Here is an 18,019-nt window from a genome sequence, read left to right as displayed (position 1 = left end):
TAATTGTACTTCAGCCTCATAAAAGCAGGTAATTCTAGCAGGAAACTCAAGCGGCTCTACATATCCCTTGGTCTTCTAACGCTGGTTAATAAAAGGGGGGGGAATCATATGGTGGCTTTTTAAGCGTTTTCATCGATTTTAAGAACTGAAACGAGAGAAGAGTGCAAGGCACCTCTATTAGGATTAAGAGCAGTTTTCAATGAATAGATGCCACCAATGAATATATTTCGTTTGCCTTCAGCTGGGTGTAAACAAGGCCACCTAGAGAAAATTTTAAATTTCACTACAACAGCAGGGAAAGCAGATGCGATATTACTGATTCCTCGTAGTAGTTGCTAGCAGCCATAGAGAATCCTCAGGTATTCTAAGTTGTAAAGGTGACTTTTGTTCTCATGTTCTAAACAATCTAAAGCCATCCGGAACAGCAAACAACAAGCAGGCTATCATAAATGCAGAGCTGCTCTTAATCGCGAGCCTATCCTGAGAGAGCTGATTTTATAAGCAAAATGCATTTTCATTAAAGACTTCATTGGCTTCTCTAGCTCTTTCCAGCCCGTGTGCAACCCTCCCTGTTCTGAATGGCTCTCAAAGAATTGCTCTTACTTAGGCTCTATGTATTTCTTTGTTTGACAAGACGTGCATTCACCGACGACGAAAGATGAATTGGCGCAGTGCAGAAAATTCCAACCGATTTAGCTATTTATCAAACCCGAAGCTCACAGTAACCTTTGTAACAAGCGCTAGCAAACCGAATCCTCTTCTCTGCAATATGAAACTATTTTAAACAATTGGACAACAGATTCGTTTCTTTTCTCTCCCCCCCCCCTCTTTCCACCCACAGGGCTCTTACCTCCTCGCGTTTCCAACCACCGGGCAGAATTGTTTCCAGATTGTAGGTGTCTTTAAACCGTATTTTCCGGTGCACCGGAGTGCTGTAAATAAAGAACAAGTAATAGCTAAATGAGAGAACTATAGGGGATGAGCATTGTTTTCGAGACAAGACGTGGGTCAGCTGCTGAGTTGTTTTAGCAGATCCTCGGTGGGTATATAATCATTAAAAGGACGCTGTTGAGTTGCGTATTTTTTTTTCTTTTAGAAAAAAACACACGTAAAAATATTGCCTTTTGCAATCGTGTATGAAATTGAAAGATAAGCTTCTTTCTTATGAAGACAACTATTCTCCCTGTGAATATCTTATAATTCCTCTTTTATGAAATGTAAGCTTCATATTCCTCTGGGAAGCCTTTGTTTAGCATCATTTAATCAAGTAAGGACATTAAATACAACTGGCCACGTTCATCTCTGTTTAATGGTAGAAGAATGTGACTCTCTCCTTTAAATGCAAGGCACACGTCGGTCGAAACTAGGCTCACACTTGAATCTGTGGGCCTGATCTGCCGTCCCTGAACTGTCTCCCATTGGCTGCAATTGACTTAAAAATCAGACTAGGGACAATAGCAACAAAAATAGTGTTGAAACGGGGGAAACAGACGTGTGTTGTGGGTTTAAATGGCTGTTCTTTGCTCCGCTGGCAGAAAAGTAGCCTGAAGATAAGGATATTGACTTTCTCAAAGCAATAATAATTTTATTTAAATATATTTATTAATCATTTAAAGTAACAATGAGATGTTCGCCCCGCTTCCCGCAATCCACTGACAGGCCTCCCCACCTCTTTAAATGTCCCGCTGGATTCTCCTTCGCCTGGCTAGCAAAAGTGACTGCTAATAATTGCTTAGTGCTGTTTCTTGGAATAATGTCATCGAAGGCTTGAAAAAAAAAGTTTTAAATCTCATCTTGGGAGAACTTGGCATGATAGAATTTGCTTTTGGTAATTGGATCGTTTGGTAATGACTATTATAATTTTAGATTTGGTGCTAAGCAGGCATCTAGCAGGACAAAAGAAAGGAGAAGCTCTAAATCGCTTACTGGGGGTTTTATTGCACTCCCACATTAGTAAGATGCTTCGATTTCTGGAACTGCCCGTGGATTTTGCCAGACAGCTGCTTCTATACCAAGGAGTATTTAAGGGTATAATAATATTTCTTGCTCGCTCTCTATCCTACCAGTTCTCTATTCTGGGAAACTCCTTTGGTGTTTAACGTTCAAACTACTTCCTAAACAGCCCATCGCGTGGCAAACTGCAATACAATCGAAAGCAGTAGCATACAGAACCACTTAATGTGCTTACTATTAAATCAGCATCGTGCTATTCAATAGCTTTTGGTGGTATATTTGGGGACGATTAAACTACATGCTATGATATTTTAGAGACCTCTTGGGGTGGGGGGGGAGGGCTGCTCCTTTGCAGCTTTAAAGTTAGAAAGTAGCAATGGAGCACTTAACAAAACGCCATGAGTTAAAAGGGGGGGGCTTATCACAAAACTCTGCTATTAATTGCGGTGCTTTAAACTGGGTACTAAATCGCGCTGCTTAATGATGAGTCATAGAGAAATGTGTCCATGACTTCTGTTGTCGTCTCCCGCCCCCCTCGCCTGCCTCTATTCCCTTCCTCACAATGCTTGCTGCTGCTGCCGCCGCCGCCGCCGCCTCTCCGGTTTCTCTTCTTGGCCCTGCTCTGCGAGCCGGTGATTTATGAACGCATGGCAAATTGGGGGGGGAAACACACACAAAAAAGCCAGGACTCCCGCACTGTGGCAACTTTCCACAGTGTGAATTAGTACTCGAACGTTATCAAATCGCCTCGCTTTAGGTTTAATCACCAAAAAGGCATAATGCGACCACAAGGCAGCTTCGCAACAAAGATGGAACATTTCGTAAATCTCCCCGTCGCTTAAGTCAAGGCTCCCCAATCAAAAAGGAAGGCAAGTGCAAACAATGAAAGGCAGTCCAGGCACACGACCGGCCTGCGCATACTTACCGACCTCATCCCCCTTAATGCTCGCTTAAGGAGTTTAAGGAGCCTTGCAAAAGATAAACCAGGTAGGCATGCTTTTGGGGTTTTTTGGTTTTTATATATTAAAAAAAAAGTCAAAGAGGAAGTTCCCTTTCACTTCGGAAAGAATCACTCCTACTAGTGAGAACTGACCGCCACAGATCCATTCGTGAAGATCTGCATTAATTATTTAATGTCACGTGACATCCCATCCTTTTTCTCTCTCTCTTTCACCCCCCAACCCTCCCCTCCCCAACCCGGCCAGATTAAAATTTCAATACCCGAGAAGAACAGACGCAACACCTTTATCTACCCTCGCAGTGCTTCTCTATTGCTTATTTAGGCCTCATCATCTCGCCGGTTTTTGACAGCTTTTCAGTTTCTGGGGAGATCATTTGGGCATTAATAACGCGGGGCTTGTCAGGCCCAGGCAGAATGAAGCGGCCGAGCCCCCGAATCAGTCATTTGAATTCGACTTTTTATTGTCAGTGGCAGCAGGTTGGGGCAGCAGACATGATTTGGAACCCACGCCTTTCATCACAACAGGGACCGCCTGATAAAAAGTCCTGGCTATAGGGATGTCAGGCGGGCGAGTCGGTAAGAGAACGGCCACGGCGTGGGCCATAACCCTATTTAGTCAGTATTCCCTTTGAACTGGTCGGATGGGGTGACAACTTGATTCTTCTGAGGTCAGCAGGAGTGTTGCCACCCAGTCCTGGGAGACAAAGGTGTTTCACACCTTGGCCAGTTCCAGAAAGGAAGCGAGGCAGGCGGAAACTCGACTGGATGAGATGCAAAGAGGACTGGCGAGCACTTTAAGCGCGGTGGGTTTAATCTAGAACGAGCTAGTTGCACTTAGGGCCCATCGGTTTCATGCATTAGCAGAGCAATCCTGGCCACGTCTACTCAGAAGCAAGCCCCATTGTATGCAAGGAGGGTGGCTTCCAGGTAAGGGGGGTTAGGCTTGCAGGCTTAATGTCTGACTTGTCGCATCGATTTCAATGGCATCCAAGTGCAGGTACCTTAGGTTGGATTCAACCCAGATTTCAACGCGCCTAACTTACAGTTGCCTGAGCATCATATAATTAAAGCACATCCCCGCTTTCCCCCAAGAATCCTTGGAACCATAATTTGTTAAAGGTGCTGGGAACTGTAGTTTTCTGGAGGGGTAAACGACAGCTTTCAGGATTCTTGAAGGAGGGATAATATGTGCTTTAAAACGGGGGGTGGGACTACTGCTTATTATTCATGAAACAGGCAAAAGCACCAATGAGCTCAAATGGGGTCAAAGTAAGAAGTTAAGAGAACTTGGCGGCCTAATCCTCCTGGGCCGCAGCATGGCCAAAGGAGTGAGTAAATTAAACTGCTCTGGAGGGAGCTGGCAATTAGCAGAACTGCAAAGCTAACATTTCCCTCAAAGCTGGGCAAGAACAATATCTTCACACCTACTCCTCCTTCTCAACCTAGTCAAGCCTGCGCGTCAGAGATTGTCTCTGCCCGGAGAGTAGCACTTCTGTCTTAGGTGTCCATCTGTCTCTCTTGTAATGGAAGTGTAGGAAAAAGACACTACTTTCTCTTTCTGAAACGTTCTCTTTCTGTCTGTCTTTTTTTTAATGTCTCTTCTCCGTATACTATAAATCACATCCAAAACCTCACAGTTCTTGTTTATTGGTCTTCCCGGTCGGTTCACGCTGAGGTTGCCCGGTGAAATGGTGTCACCAAGATATTGATCTGTATATTTCTGTAGTGAACAAGCTAAGCAAACCGAGGGGCACTTCTCTTAAAAGGAAAGTAGGGAGGGGAGCAGAGTTTCAAGCTAGTTCTGTAGCCTCTGTTGGGCATGAAAGACTTGGACCAGGAGTGTTAGAGCTTGTAGAATCGTCTGGAGGCCTGCGGCGATCATTTCACACGCTCAAAGTTAGCAAATATGAGCCTAAAGTTTGAAGATGGGTTGTGTGTATTGGGGGCAGGGGGGGGAGAAAGAGAGACGAAACGGTCCTTCGCAATCCTCTAACCCTACACAGCGCCATGTATACACACACACCCTTCTGCTTACAAAACTGGGGGAAATCTAGACAGCATGAGATGGAAACCTGCCAAATCCCACCAGTCTGGGCCTTCCTCCCTTCTCGTTCCCTTACATACGCAAACCCATCTCGTCCTGTAGATGCTGCAACCCAAAATGGCCAGTCCCTTCTGCAGGAATCCATGTGGCAATCCCTCTTCAGCAGTGGATGCTGGCCACGAGTGAATCCCAAAGGCAGCAATAAAATAAAAACCCAAACAAACAAACCTGCGCCCCGCATGCCACATCTCTGAGTGGGAGGAAAAGGCAAGCAGCACAGTTCTAGCCCTCCTCCCTTACTTGTTTGTGGTTGGACCCCTTAGAGCTTAGACCTTTACGCCCGACTGTTTCAAGTACCGGTATTTGCATATACTCTATCTGAAACATGAAGGCGCTTCCACCTTTAGGATCCAGAGCAGCTTTCTTTGGTAATATGCAGTAAGTGTGTGTGTGTGTGTGTGTGTGTGTGTGTGTGTGTGTGTGTGTGTGAAACAGGGCAAGAGGAGCAGATTTAGGTCCAGCAGCTAGAAAGAATCCTGCCTTTAAAGGTCAAGGGTTTGATGGGTCAGTCTGCTTCTCTTAAAAAAACAATTAATAGGATAGAAAATTTGTCCTTTCGGTGAACTCTCCCCATTGCCCTCGCACAAACCAGGACAATGGTCGGGTGTAGTTTTCGAACTTATTGTTACATCGATTATGGCAGCCAAGCTTAAAAAAAAATCGACACCTACACATCACCGTGAAGCGCCCTGCGTTTTCAAGGGGAAAGGCATAAACAGAAAAACAACAACCCCAAAAATCAAATAAAAACATTACCTTGAACGATGTTGATCTGCCACGTGCATTTTCCAGTCTTCGTTCGGTTCTCCACCCAGAAAGTATACATTTTCGTGGCACAGCCAAGCGACTGTGTCTTTCTACATGAACCCATTTTCCCCAGGAAAATCCTTCGTGTCTTCTCAGACCTTTTTCCAAGAGAATGCCTTTCAGAATCGCTGTTGAATTACAAAGAAGTATTTATTGTAGGAGGTGATTAATGATTCCTAGTAAAATTGCTATTTTCAGCGTGATTTCATTTCGGGATCTTCCCCCCCCCACACACACAATGGAGAAAGAGGGGGAGGGAAAGGGGGGTGATCCAAGCGTAAGACTACGGAAGTCAGGGAAGATCCGCAATCATACTTCAATACTAATCACTGATTTAACAGTTTTGGGACACTCCTCTTGATTTTCGAGCGTCAGTGGATTTAGCAGAAGAGAATTCTCTAGGGCAGACCAAACAAAGACTTTAGACAAAAAGAGGTCCATGTTAACAGGGAGGAGAGGGGGCGATATTGTTTTCCAGCCTATTCTCTTTTATTTCTTAACAACAAACAAACAAACATACGGGACAGGGCACTTTAAGGATATAGTAAATAAGAAAGGAAGTCCTTTGGGGTGGTGCAGTTCGACGCACACTTCCAGATTATTCACAGCAATGTTTACTTCTCTTCTGCACGGCAAGTGAGACCATAACTTTTCAAATGGCGGTGTCACCCTTCCCAGCCCAATGGACGAAGGATACATTTAAACCATCTGCTTATGCTTCCACGGCAGTTCTGTCTGAGCTGCCTACAAGCTTTTGCACTGAATGCGCCATTTAAGTCTCCAATATAAACCAGCATCGGATTATAGTTCTGGATATCAGAAAGGGCCCAGAACTGTATTCCACTCTCCAGGAGGAGACTGAAGAATTGCTACTTATAAGAGTGCAACCCTAGACACACTTACCTGGAAATAAGCCTCACTGTGCAACAGTGGGACTTGCCTCGGAGTAAACGTCAATGGGGGTGTAGAGTTAAACTAGCAACTTTCACCTGTACTTATTGCATGGGTTGGTTAAGCTGTTCAGAAGACACCCCCCCCCATGAACCTCCATGTCAAGGGCATCATCTGGCTTTACCATAATGTTTTGGGTGTGCGGCTTTAACGCTTCCGGTTTGTTCCCATGCCGAAGAGCGGTGGGCCATTGCAACTCGACCCTCTTCCCCCCTGTGGGAAGTTGCTGCGGCTGGAATAAACTAAGGGGTCACTACTGATGCTGCAATATGTTTAAGCATTGATAGTGCAGTGTTACTATTACTGTTATTATTCCCTTCATTCTACTAGAATAGCCCCGTTTCTCTTCACACAAGGCGGGAAAGAACTATATTTCCCCAATGGTGTAGGCAGAGGACACATGTCATGAATGAGAATTTGGGGGGATGGACGCCTTTCTTGTTCTACACACAGTAGACTGTATCCTGTAGAAGGAGTGGCTAAGCCGAGGCGCCTCCTTAGGGAAATGGACAGGCTGCGCAGGCCGATCCACAACTCACTTAAAACTGGGTACTTGGATGGCAGCCTATTCAGCCCATCTACAACGACACCCCCCGGCAACCTGTTTCAATGGGAATTACTCTCAACTCTCTGCTTTCCATAGGGGCTTTGGTCTATGGTCCTATGTGGAAGCCAGAGTCATCGAAAACGATGTGACTTCCTTACACATAAAGTGGTTCGGGTGTTTGGGAAGGAGAAACGTTACTCCTTAATAAAACTAATTCGACTATAATGCAGGTACTCGGCCTCTCCTAAGGAATGGGTTGAACAGCATGTACACAAGACATCCTCGAGAGTTTTCATGTTTATGTCAACAAAGACACATTCTAGGCAAATGCACGCTTCTCACGGTGTGTCTAGTGCCTTAAGTTTTATTTTTGTACAGAGAGGTGTGGTTTGGTTTGGTTTTATTTTATTTTATTACCAGCACTGGACATTATATATACATCACACATTCACAAATGTGCACACATAGATTTCACAAACTGTACACGGACGTTTGACTATGGCAAGACACGGAGACAGAAATAGCCTTTATAGCAATATTGGTGTACTTTTCTTTTTCGTTCTTTTTTATAAAAAGTAACAAATGCACCGTCGGGGGAGGATAATGTATCACGACTACACAGCAGAGACTACACTTTTTTGTTCTTATTACACAGAAAACATACTTTCTTGGTCGGTAAGGGCTGGAGGGTGCTGGGGTCTCTGGGCAACGTCCCCACTCCAACTTCCAAAATACTTCCACGTCATAAAATGGCTTTGCTTCTGTCTGTAATTGAGAGTCCACGAATGTTCCACGAAACAAGACAAAGTCTATGATTTACACACACATGTCACAAAGTCACTTATTAACATATGTTGACACCTTAAAACATATCTGCAAAGGGTCCTTCTTAGGTACAGGATCCATCCTCAACTCTTTAATGATGCTGCAGGTGGACCGTATTTCCATAAATAAATTAAAAAACGAAACATGGTAGGAATGGAAAGGTCATATTTACAGAAGGTGAACACTTTGTCCAAGGTGTTTGTTTTTGGTTTTTGGTTTAAACACACGTGCCCTGTGACTGGTTCTTGTTCTGCATTTATGCCCCTTAATATAGTCCCTATGGCAAATTAAATCAGGCAGGAGCGGGACGTGTGGTGGGTTAGGGTGTCCCTGCGTCTGTCAGGCCATCAGAGCGCTGCTGAGTTTGGGGTCGCCCTACCCCTGGGCGGTGGTGTCTGATGGTGCTGTGCTGACGCTTTGGCTTGCTGGCTAAGACTGGAGGGGTTGGAGGAGCGCATCTTGGTGTTGGGCAGCTTGTGGTCCTTCTTCCACTTCATCCTCCTGTTCTGAAACCAAATCTTGACCTGGCGCTCGGAGAGGCAGAGCGTGTGCGCGATCTCGATGCGTCGCCTCCTGGTCAGGTAGCGGTTAAAATGGAACTCCTTCTCCAGCTCCAGGACTTGCTGTCTGGTGTAGGCAGTTCGAGACCTTTTGGGCTCGCCTCCAGTGTAATTGGGGTTGACTGAGCGTACACAGGCGCGCACACACACACGCACACGCACGGACACAAAGGAGAAGAAGGCAACGGAACATTATCATTATTATATAATAACTCGACACTGGGTTTAGATTAGCCACAGAAGCGGGGAGGAAAATGGTTCACAGGCTCGTGACAATAGGAGACAATTGGGGAGCCATAAAAAATGGTGACGGGCATTTGGGTTCAAGAAAAGCTTCAAAGAGACGTGGCCCAGAGCCACAGGCAGGGCGATTAAATTTATGGGGACTATAATTACTGCCCTAACAGTTTGGCGTCTCGTAAATCTCTTGATAAAGGGCCCCGAGTACAAAAGGCTTCTCACGTGTGCGTGCGCGCTTTTTTAAAATTAGGAAATGCGCCAGCACACACAGACACGTATATGCACACAACCTCGGAGTCCAGCCTAGCCCAGCCTCCTCCACCTCGCCACGCACACACATACAAGCCATCCCGGCTCCCCTTGGAAGAAGGTGGTCAACTCACCCGTGTTAACGTGGACCTTCTTCATCCAAGGGTACACCACCGGCTCCTTGCCTTTCAGGCCGGGCAGGCTCTTGTCCGGCAAGAGCGGGCAGGCAGGGATTCCCCCGGGCGCTGTCGCCGCCGCTGCTGCTTCGCAATGGCGCTGGTGGGGCTGAGGCGGTGGCGGGACGTGGCCTTGGAGCAAGGGCTGGCTCGGGGCATGGTGGCCCTTCCGCGCGGGAGTCTGTGGAGCAGGCGGTGGCGGGGGTGGCGGAGGAGGAGGCAGGGGCGGCGGAGGAGGCGGTGGCGGCGAGGCTCCGGGAGGCGGCTGCTCCTGGCCCTGAGTGGCGCTGAGGCTGCTGTAGCTATAAGGCGACTCCGGGTAGTGGTGGGGTGGCTGCGCGGGGTACAGCGCCTCGGGAGGAGGAGGCGGAGGAGGCGGCGGCGGCGCTGGCGGCTGGTATCCGGGCTCCCTGCTCGGCCGCTGGTAGTAATCGGGGAGAGGCTGGCCGGGGTGAGCCTGGTGGTGCTGCTGGCGCAGGTGCTGCTGCGGCTGAGGATGGTGGTGATGGGGTTGCTGGTGGTGGGGCTGGTTCTGGTGGTGGTGGTGGTAGCTGCTCCCGCCGCCGCCGCCGCCGCCGAGCTGCGAATATTCTTCGCAAGGAGGGAATTTGGGCTCGATGTAGTTGGAGTTTATCAAAAACGAACTCATGGTCATTAATTTGTGAAGTGCAAAAATACTAATTTTTCTCGCGTTGTCGTTTTTCTGGGCTCGAGGAGGCCCCTCCCCTCCTCCCCCTTCTTCCTTCCTTCCCTCCCTCCCTCTTTCCTTCCTTCCCTCCCTCCCTCCTCCTCCTCCTCCAACCCCCCCTTGCTGCTGTTGTCAAGCGCCTGCTGCCAAAGTTTGGGCCTCCGCTCCCCCCTTCCTTTCCAGTTCCCACCCCAAGAGCCTGGAACACACGCGCGCGCAAACACACACACACACAAACCAGAGCCACCCCCACCACCTGACCGGCAGGGCCAATTGCTACGCGGTTGGCAGAGCCCGGATCAGGAAATGAAACGCTGGTGGACAAGCCCAGGACGGCCCCTGCCTGCCTGTCTTGCCTTTCTCGCGGCAGAGGCAAGGAGAAGCTGGAGATTCCTTTCTGCGCGCTCCAGACAGCGGCGGTCAGAACCGAAGTCGGCGCAAGCGGCCTAACTAGAGAATTAGGCCGAGAGGAAAGCCTCCGGGCCATGCAGCTGTGGGCGAGGGGGCTGCTGCTTTGAGCGAGTTTCCCCAGTGAAAGCAGCGAGGGATCCTTGCTTGACATGCTAGGTCACCTAAGACTAACCACGCACGGTCGTTACCCCTTAAAACAGCTATGTGCTACTTAGGGTCAGGGTGGTTTAGGGAGTGATCCGGGGCAGCCCAAAAGTGTGTGTCGCAGAAGACGTCCTTGTGCGCTATCATGATGAGGGAACCAAGGGTAGTCCTTATTCCGGAATAATATATCCTCCTGAACGCAAGCTGGGAGTTTGCGCATGTGTGCTATTTCTGACCACAAGCATCAGGCCGTGAGTAGCAACAGTGTGAGCAAAGCATTGTATATGTATCTGAAACCGAACATCAAACGCAGCGTACGGTTTCGCTCTCTGTATCTCCAGCCCTTACCAAGTCATTGAAAGCAAAGGAAACGCAGTGTCCTCCCGAGACATAAAAGGGCACCCGAGATTGCGTGATTTCGGGGGCATCAATGAGTGATTGGACGGTAGCAGTGCAATCAATGAGACCAGTCGATCCTATGAAAACAGAGACCACCTAATTGCAACTAGCTATTTGTTTCTCTCTGATACATCCCGGGGGCTTTTAAATGTTGCTCTTTTACGATAATTTAATTATTTTTAAAATCTTCCACCCCGTGGCAAATTTGGAGCTGCGGGGGCATATCATTAAATAGAGAGGCCAATATAAAAATACTTTTTTTTTAAGGTGAATAGATTTTAATCAAAACCTCCAGCAGACTAGAGAGGCAGTTAAGATCAAGAATTAAGCCCATTCACGTGCCTAAATAAATAAATAAAGATATCTAGTGCCCAGGAAACAGTATTTCCCTTTGAGAAAGCGAGAAAGGGAGAGGAATTGGTTATTTAAAACAGAATGCACCGTTATCTTTCACAAGTACCGTAAACATTGCAGTTGAGCGTCGTGAATAGTCTCTTCGACTTGCGTTACGATTGCTGGAAATTGATCCGTTTGCGAGACAGGGAGGAAAAGGAGGCGATGGCCTGACCTATGGGGTAATTGAAATCTGGACGTTAAACTAGCCTTTATTATAGTATGTATTAATTCAACCGCTTGGTAGGTCTAGTGACCCACCTTCCTTTTTAATATTTGAGTCTTTAGGGACACACCCATTTAATATAATATTAATATTAGTTTTAAAAAATAAGAATTTGGAACTTGATAAAATGGTGCTCTGCCCTGTTCCCAAAGAACCAGTTTAGTTTTAAGAAAAGGATCCATATAATAGGAGTGTTCATTCTCATCGTGATTATTTCACTCGAAGTGTGGACTGATGTATCAACCGCTCATAGCGCTCATGTGGATGACGATTGCATCTAGATTAACCAGCTACAATTCTTTGTGTATAAATGTGTGTCAGTGCGCTCAATAGGTCCCGTTTTTATGCTCTCGTTGAATTTCCCTTCCTCTTCTCTGTGCGTCTCCCTTAAACTGCTGAAACCTCGTTCCACGATAACAACAACAACAACAACAACAACAACAACAACAACAACAACAACAATAATAATAATAATAATAATAATAATAATAATAATGTGCTGGTTTCCAGATACTATCGGAAATACCTCCGTCCTGGAAATGGCAAGAGCCCTCCCGCCCCACCCCACCTTGTACATCTCCAGTGGATATTCTATGTATGCAAAGCTTTCTCGAATGCACCATACACTGTGGAAGCAAATAGACGCCACTGGCGAGTACCAGGCCGTAAAACACTCGCAGACAATGCGGAAGTCAAATAGCAGGATCCAACACTTGGCTTTTTAACGCTGATTGCGCGCCTGTGACATTTGTAGGAATGACAACCGGCTCCAGTCCCCTTTTATGGTTTCACGGAATAGTAGACCGGGATGCAAAGCTGCCCCTTTGGGGAGGTCTTTTGCCACTAACAAACAGCAACAATTAAGCCCATGGTTGGTGTTAAACGGCTAAAGCAAAGGCGCAGGGTTTTGTTTCGCTTTTCCCTCCCCTTTTCTCGCGCACGCTGAAATGGACGGTGCGATTCTGGCACAGAAACACTGCAAGATGCACCTCTGACATAAACACTATCAATTTCCCTTGAGATAAAGCGGTGCCCTTGCATCTGAGGGCGATAGTAAATACCAGAAAACCACCAGGCGTCAAAACCGCAGGTTTTCCCCCCAAAACAAAACAAAAAAGAAAAGAAACCACAACAATACAAGGAAAGCAGGTACCTTCTCTCTCTTTTTGTCTGCTGATTATTACCTTCGGAGAACGTCCCAGGGGCTGTTTAATATTAGCTCTCCTGATTGTACCTCAGAGACTGGTCTGTTTCCCCCTGGTCAGCTTTCCACTGGGTGTCTCCTTTGCTCAGTTGCAACAAGCAATGAATACGATTCTAGAGCTGGGGCTGTAAATCTCCAAGGTGACCTAAGCTGCTCAGCTGCGGGAGCAGCCAGGGTTTCTCTCCCCTCCACCCCCACCTCCATGGGATTCTATCAGGCTGCAGAGATGGGCCTGTTCCTCGTCTTTGCGGTTTACATATCATAAACAAGAGCCCAGCCAAGACCACCAAGTTGTTATCTCATATGCGGCGGTTTCCACGTTCAGCCTCCCCTCCCGCTCCCTCCAGAGATTTATGGCTCCGCGGAGCAAATCCCGGAACGAACCTACACCGAACCCTGAACCCTGGCCTCCTGAAACTGCTTCAGAGCATCGCCTATCTTTTTTTAAAAAAACCACACACATTTCAGTGAGGGGGATTTCAGCACCGAGACCTCATCATCATCGCAGATCAGGGGAGGCTGAAGTTTAGCAGCTAACCAGTGAAGAACGTGGAAGATTGACCGAAATGAAAGTTGATGGCAAGATAACTCCGAGGTTCCCAAGAAACAGGAGCCGGTCTCAGAACTGGAGCAAACCAAGTAAATGGATAAGCGGAGAGTGTGCCAACCCCGACTAGCAAGTTCAGAGTGTAAATATAGGTGTGTGTGCGCGCGCACCGCAATCTTAGGTTGCGCTTTTATAGATAATCTATGCAATTAAACTTTCCAACTTGCCCACGCGCCTGGGAGGGAGAGAGGGAGCGAGCGAGCAATAGAGACGCGGGCGGGGGGGGGGGAGGCGGGTTGGCGGTGGAGAGCGACACCCGGCAGCCTGGCTTGAATTTGATTCGAGGCATTTTGAATATATTTAACCCAGCTTTCACTCTTGAATGCAAGCCTGCCCCAAGTTTCAAAGTGACCGAAAAGTGACACCGGGCGCATTTTGTTTCTTATTAATCTTACACATTGACAGTCTTTGTTAAATAACAAGGCGTGCCCTTCACAAAGCGACATTTTCATATTTGTTAGACGCGCTGACCTGAAGTTCACCTCGGCCTTGGACTTAGGGTTTTTTTTTTCTTCCCCTTCCGAGGTCTTTAAGAGCGTCTTTAAAAAAAATAGCAAGGGGCAGAAGGAGGCTCTGGGCAGGGTCACTTATTCGCAAACGGGGAAGGAATCTTAAGGCGGCCGTGCGAGAAAACATGTAAACGTTGTGATAACGCAGCGGCTGCGTTTATCCTAAACTTCCTCTGAATCAGCAAAAGGTCCTACCAGGGAACTGGATGGTGTGATGGAGTTCCTATGGAGTTCATTCTTGGGACAAGAGGTTGGGATGTTCTCCTTCCCCCCTATTCCGAAATACTGGTGATTTTATTTATAAGGATCTAACTCGTGTGTGTACCTGAGTGTGTGTTTGGTAACTGGACTTTGAGGTCCTGGTCGTCCAGGACCGTAAATAAGCACAATTCTAAAGAAGGGGAAGATGGGGCGATTGGCATCTACATTTGAGGCTGAGAAGGCTAATCTTTTCAAAGGTCACGTTACGCACCAAGTACCAGTGTCTGTGCTGCGCTAGAGGTAGGACGCTCCGACTATATGGGTATGGCTCCGATCAAAGCAACAAAAGCCCACTGTGTCGTTTTTATTTTTACCTTTTTAAAAAATGAATGAATAGAAAACGATTTGAGAAGGCGATACTTCTTCCAGATGCTCTTTGAAGCCCTTCTGGAAATATTCTGTATTTGAAAAAACTTGTCCCTACTCCCATCCCCCGCCCAAAATTCCACCTTAAATGGAAGCAAAATAAATTGGCCCTAGGAGTCCTTGGGAAAGAAAGCCAGGTTTCGCTTTGCTGCTTTCCACAGAGATCTTATTCTCTCTTTTTTTCCTCCCTCTGTTTTTTTTTAGTCAAGTTTTTCAGGACAGGCGGAGTCAAAGAAGTGTTGTCTTCGAAATAGTCTCCTTGGTCCTTTGTATATAAAAGGGACGTTTAAGCAAACATTCCGCCTTGCAATGTTCATGCTTCCTATAATTAAATTTCCAAATAGGCAATGCAGTATTTCAAGGGCAAAACCGAAATAGCAGAGGCGTATTTTAACAGTGTGTTGTGAATAGCATCCCCCTCCACCTTACAGTGGTGTGGTAATTTCAGTGCAAAAGCACATATAGGAGACACGGGGGGACGGGGGACGTTGCAAGATAATTTTCAAGAGAAGGTCGCTGATGAAAAACCAAAATACATTGCAAATATGTTTCCTGGAAGCCCAATGTCCTCGCCTTATAATTAAAACTATTTCTTGTCGAACGGGGAGTTTCCCGTAGTTCTTTGTGTATTTTCAAAGCATTGATAAAGCCTTCTAATAATAACTTGCTTACTTTCTCCTGCACGTTATCTCTGTTTCGACACCTCTGAAAGGAGCAATCTCTCCTATGTATTTGCTTAGTAATAAACCACTCACTGGATCTCTGTGAAATATTCTGAATTTCTTAGGACTGAAAAACGCACCTTCTCGGATTAAAAAAAAATACACAAAAGAAACAAAACACCTGGAGACACAGTGAAAACGGAAAATCCATCTCAGAAAGCAATCCTACTCATGGCTAAATAAATAATCCCTACTTCCTTATTTGAAATAAATAGTTATTCAGATACAAACACGCCTTGAAAAAAAGAAGGAAAAAATAAAGCTTCATTGTGGCTAAATAAGGCGGCCAAAAGGGTGAAGCTATATATTTCTTATTAAACGTATAACCCTAAAGGATTGGGGGGGGCATGCAATTTGCTTAGGGTCATTCCTTAACTCAGAAAGACAGGATATCTGAACTTCTCCAGTATTGTCATGCTTGTATTTTATACTCCTGCGGTATCCGGCAGTGAGATGGTCATCTCAGTCTACTCGTTTCCTCAGATATTGCTATCAGCCAGCAGGCAGTCTTCTGGTACCCACTGGAAAGTTAAGAACTCAGCTGGCACCTCACTGAGCCTTTTTGAGAGGGCTAGCTGTGTTAGTCTGTTGTAGCAAAGCCGAACAACACACACACAAAACAGAGTATTGTGGCACTTAAAAGCCAGACAATTGTACTATGGCGTACGCTTGTGTGAACAAGAGTCCACTTCTCTGCGATTCAGAACTATTAAAATCCAATGGGAATTTCCGATGGACTCTGATAGGACTCGCACTTTAAAATGCATTGGTGGTGGTGCGTGTATGCGCAGTTGCCTGGGGGGGGGGAATGTGCGCCCGCATTCACCTGATGCATCTGCCAGCCAACGATATTCAATGGGGGAAATGTGGTTGATAATTCAAGATGAAATACAACGTGCATTACTCTTTGAAAAGAGGGATTTTCTATCCTTTCCTCGGTAATTGAGGTCATTCAACCACTAGAGTTCACCTGGAGTCCATACTATGATACACGCCTAACTCAAAGCTATTTTATCTTTTGTGTTGATAGTCAAGATCTTGGCTATAACATTGACATCAAACTCTGTCTGGGCGCATGACTAAGAGTGGCGCACAACGTAAACTTTTGACCCTCAACTTTTTGACCTAGAGTTGTTACGCCCTAACCACAGAGATATACAAAAGCGGAGCAGCTCCTATCTCCGTAAAAGAATCTCCAGCTCTCTTGTTTGTTGCCATCAAACCTTGACTGTTTCCCTTTTCGCTAAGATTTTAAGGGAATGCAGTTTCTGCATGGCTGTTTGTTTGGGTGTTTTTTTTAAAAAAAGAGAGTAGCCTCAACGGCTTTCAACACTGAAACCGAATTCCAAAATCAAACGCAATGCCCAGACACCAGCGTGGGAGATTAACTAGATTATACTGAAAGGAGCGATGTGCTTTCCAATGGTAGATGTGTAAATTCTGGATGCGAAGTGACCGGGCAATTTATCCAGGCTGGCCATTGTGCCATCTTATTTATTTAATAAAGACCCTGATCCAACGGAGTCGAGAAGCCTTGCCCACGGAGAAAGCAAGTTGACTGTGAACTTGGTCTAAAGCGAGCTCTGCTGGCGAGTTCTGGAGTGTGCAGATTTATCTTAGTTTCTGCATTTACTTAACCTGGCAATGAACTGCGAGGGCTGCCATTTATTATCCAGAGACAGGCTTCACCTCGAGCAAGGACTGTTTCACAAAAACTGCAATAATTACCCAATAACCTTCATAACAAATATTATTATTGAAAAGCCCATTTCAGAGGGTTATGTGGAGAAGGAAAAGAAGGGGACAGGCTGCCTGGGAAGAGACGCCCTTTGGAAAACATGGTGTCTTTCTCTCTGAGACCACAGTGCATTGTTTGCGTCCAATATGCAAACCATACGGCCCTGTGATTGTGGAGGAGCTGTTTCCGAGAAGCGCTAGCCGCCAGGGAAACTACTAGGATTTTGGAGAATCGTGAAAACAAAGCCTGCGAAAAATAGAGGTTATGTGATCAGAGTGGATAGAAAGAACAAAAAACTCCCAAAGGCCGAATTATACAGATCAGAAAATCAGATGAAAAAGGGGAAGAAAGAGAGGGATTACAGGAAAGATGCCGTCCAAGTGCTTATGTCTTCGATATTAGAATGTAATGTTGAAAGCTGGACAGATAAGGTAGAAAACGCTTGCAATTTCACTCTTTTGAAGACAAGGAAATTAATTCGTTAAGATAACGCCACTAATAATTTTCCCATGATGCTTTGTAGTGAGGGGCACGCGCAAACCATCGAATCATGTGACTTAGAAAAGCCATCTTACGCTTTAAAGAAAGTGAAGTCTTCCGACGCCCTTGCTATATACACACACACCCTTGTCTAACCTTTAATGGCGCTGGTGCTTACATCTGGGCCAGCGAAGTACTTCTAAGGTTCAGAATTGCTGGCAGTAATTTAAGTAAAATAAACCACACAGTTGTCAGAGAAAGAAAGTAACAGTGATACGACAGTCATCACCATCAGATATACTTGCACTAAATACACATACAATATTATTTTAAAATGGGCTTTACATTCCGGAGTTTCGTGTGGATGTGTTTTGCCTAGGTTATTCGGTAGAGTGTTTCAAGGTGGCATGACAGAAAACTAGAAATATTTTTAAATAGTGACAACTCCCATAGTTATTCGCATGCTCAATGAATTCATCTTGTGTTTAGGGGTTGGCT

General features: G+C 46.1%; 2 protein-coding genes across 3 annotated transcripts in view; both read right to left on the bottom strand.

Moving 5' to 3' along the window:
• The window catches only part of HOXA3 (homeobox A3), a 52,159-nt gene that overhangs the window by 17,699 nt on the left and 16,441 nt on the right, over nucleotides 1–18,019 (bottom strand). The window contains exon 1 of one of the 2 annotated variants that reach the window (XM_082193505.1): nucleotides 851–932. The exons of the other annotated variant lie outside the window; for it this stretch is intronic. The gene's annotated coding sequence lies outside the window, so the exon portion shown is untranslated. Of the gene's footprint in view, nucleotides 1–850; nucleotides 933–18,019 lie in introns of those variants that run through there. 2 annotated transcript variants of the gene reach the window in all.
• On the bottom strand, nucleotides 7,672–10,126 carry HOXA4 (homeobox A4). The gene is made up of 2 exons (XM_082193537.1): nucleotides 9,332–10,126; nucleotides 7,672–8,830 (listed from the first exon to the last, which is right to left on the bottom strand). Exons 1-2 carry the CDS (start codon nucleotides 10,026–10,028, stop codon nucleotides 8,496–8,498), a joined length of 1,032 nt encoding a protein of 343 aa, XP_082049663.1. The 5' UTR covers nucleotides 10,029–10,126; the 3' UTR covers nucleotides 7,672–8,495.

This window comes from Podarcis vaucheri (assembly GCF_965113315.1).
Source record: "Podarcis vaucheri genome assembly, chromosome: 12".
Lineage (NCBI taxonomy): Eukaryota > Metazoa > Chordata > Lepidosauria > Squamata > Lacertidae > Podarcis > Podarcis vaucheri.
This window is presented reverse-complemented; position numbering and strand designations above follow the sequence as displayed.